This window comes from Frankliniella occidentalis, unplaced genomic scaffold (assembly GCF_000697945.3).
Source record: "Frankliniella occidentalis isolate FOCC.00 unplaced genomic scaffold, Focc_3.1 Scaffold78, whole genome shotgun sequence".
Classification (NCBI taxonomy): domain Eukaryota; kingdom Metazoa; phylum Arthropoda; class Insecta; order Thysanoptera; family Thripidae; genus Frankliniella; species Frankliniella occidentalis.
In genome coordinates, this window is record NW_026267208.1 from 108161 (window position 1) to 110576 (window position 2416).

Here is a 2416-nt window from a genome sequence, read left to right on the forward strand (position 1 = left end):
ATGAAAAATAAAAACAATATGTTTAAAAATCCCGTGTAAAGTGGTTTGACTTACGAAACCTTGCTCCCGCCAACCATAGTTGCAGGCAAACCATACAACCAAAATATCATTCATGGTTTAATTTCCCGTTTTATTCTCCCTTCGGATGACAGTCAAAAGTATTTTTGAAAGTTACGGCTATAGTTGTTCAACATGCAATAATCCTCCCGACTCCCATCTACCAAAACTCTTCCCTTTACAAGTCGAAATACTAAGTAGGAATAAGAAAATTTGTTTGTTACTTACACTTACCCCGATAATGGCGTTGAGTTCAGGCATCGTTACTTGCTTTGCCCTCTCTACGGCCGTCGCTACTTGTTGTTGGTGCTAAGAGAGTGGAAAAAATAAATCACGCCTTAGCAAATAGTCGTGTCAAAGCGGAGGACGCAAGTTACCCAACCATGTGTAATGCGTACTCACCTCTTGCGATAAAAAGGGAAGAATCTGGGCGATGATGGCGTTGAGTCTTTTGGCGATCTCCGTCTGAAACAAAAACCACACACACAAGGAATGAAATAAGACGTTACAAAACGGCGTGTCGGACTAACCGGTCTGGCTGGGCTGCTGCCAGAGCGAGAGAGAGAGAGAGCGCCTCGGCCACTGCCCGACATGACATGTGTGCTCGTCGGCTTGTCGACGGCGCCGGCCGGCACAGTCCGTTAAGCGGATTACGTTTGGCTGCCGGGCGGACAGGTAGTGTAGTGGTAGCCGTATAAGGGCGGCCAGCCAAGCCGCTTACCAGCAAGGGGCCGCCCCGCCCCGCCCCATAACCCCATCCATCTCCACCGCGCTTTGATATCGACACCGTGTTTTCGCGACCCGCGTTACAACTGGCTGGAGTCCCACGGCACAGCTCGACTAGCCCGCAGCCAGCCCCATCATGTCAAACGTGAGAGACAGAAAGAGAGAGAGACAAAGAGACAGAGAGAGACAAAGAGACAGAGAGAGACAAAGAGACAGAGAGAGACAAAGAGACAGAGAGAGACAGAGACAGAGAGAGAGAGAGATGGGCGGGGCGGGCTGGAGCAGCCTGGGCGTTGATGTGAGAGTAGAGGAGGGCGTTGCGGTGAGGTACTCGACCGCCCCCGGGAGGGTGGCGCCGGGCTAGAGGGGGTGGCGGAGGGAGAGGAGGAGGGGGGGCGTCCGACCGCAGATTGGAACTCAGCGCTCGGGGCGCCTGGGGCGCCACACCGCAGCCTACTCCCCACAGAGCGAGGCGGGAGTGAGGGGGAGAGGGGGGCAGAAATACAAGCCCGGGGCTAACAAACCGCCCGGGCGTGGCGTGGCGCGCAACTAATACCCCCCTTCCCCCTTCCTCACCACCACCAGCGGCCACACCATCGCCTCGCTAATCACCCCACACACCTGATATATCCGAGAACAAGTCGAATTAAGATCACCAAACTCAACGCCCTGCCCCGCGCCGTGTCGTGCCCGCGTGGTCTGCGAAAGCTTGGGTCGGGTGTCGGGTCGAGTCAGTTCGGTGAGTTTGCAGTCCCGGAGGGGCGCGAGGGTGGGGATAGCAGGCGGGGAGCGGGCGAGCAGTGTACAGCAGCCGTGCGGGGGCCACCTGGCACCAGGCAACTTACAACGTGTCTAGGGCTTCATCCCCCTCGAGCCGCCCCGCCCCGCCCCGCCCCGCTTGGTATGCGTTACAAGGCATGAGGGCTCTCGGGGGCCGTGCCGGCGCGCCGTGCCGGGCGTCCAGAGGGGCGAGGTCTACTTCATTAAGTATTCACGCCGGCAGCGCGACAGCCCGGGGCGGGGCGGGGGCCGCACCTGGGCCCACGGGCTGGAGCCGTGTACGGTATTCAGCGCACACCCTCCCGGGGTCCCCGCGCCGGGACGACACGGGACGGGATGGGGCCCCCCGAAACACGCTCTCCACGCGAACTGCGCGGAAAAAGCGACACGGTCCGCTGCTGCTGCTGCATGCACTGCTGCCACTGCGGTGCGGATGGGACGGGTCTGCAGCCAGGAAATATGACACAACTTAATGTGGATTTGTTTTGTTTTTATTTTGGGCACCCAATCTTTCAGCTGCGCGCACTTGATGCTAAAAACGATGTGCACAGCCGCTATTGCTGGGCGTATATTTGAGCACACCACCCCCACCCATCCCCGCGAGCACGCCAACTTTACTTTACCCCCCTCCCCACCCCACCGCCGCCCCCGGGGCGCTGCGGTCGCTGGTGGCTCAGCCGACTCAAGCAAACCGCACCGCACTGGAGTCCTCGCCGCAAGCCAGCCAGCTCCAGCCCCCGCCGCGCCCCGCCCTGCGGTAGCGCCGCCGTGCCGCCCGGGCCGTGCGGTCGGGGCTATACCCTTGCAGCGCCAGGGCCAGGGGCCTGGACACAGGAGAGTGACAGGGGGGGGG

At 59.8% G+C, this 2416-nt stretch overlaps 1 protein-coding gene across 1 annotated transcript in view; it reads right to left on the reverse strand.

The window, feature by feature from the left end:
• The window catches only part of LOC113214560 (protein groucho), a gene marked incomplete at its 5' end in the record, with an annotated part of 23323 nt that overhangs the window by 13311 nt on the left and 7596 nt on the right, over positions 1 to 2416 (reverse strand). The window contains 2 exon segments of the mRNA XM_052268874.1: positions 286 to 366; positions 460 to 522. Coding sequence (XP_052124834.1) covers positions 286 to 366; positions 460 to 522 — 144 coding nt within the window.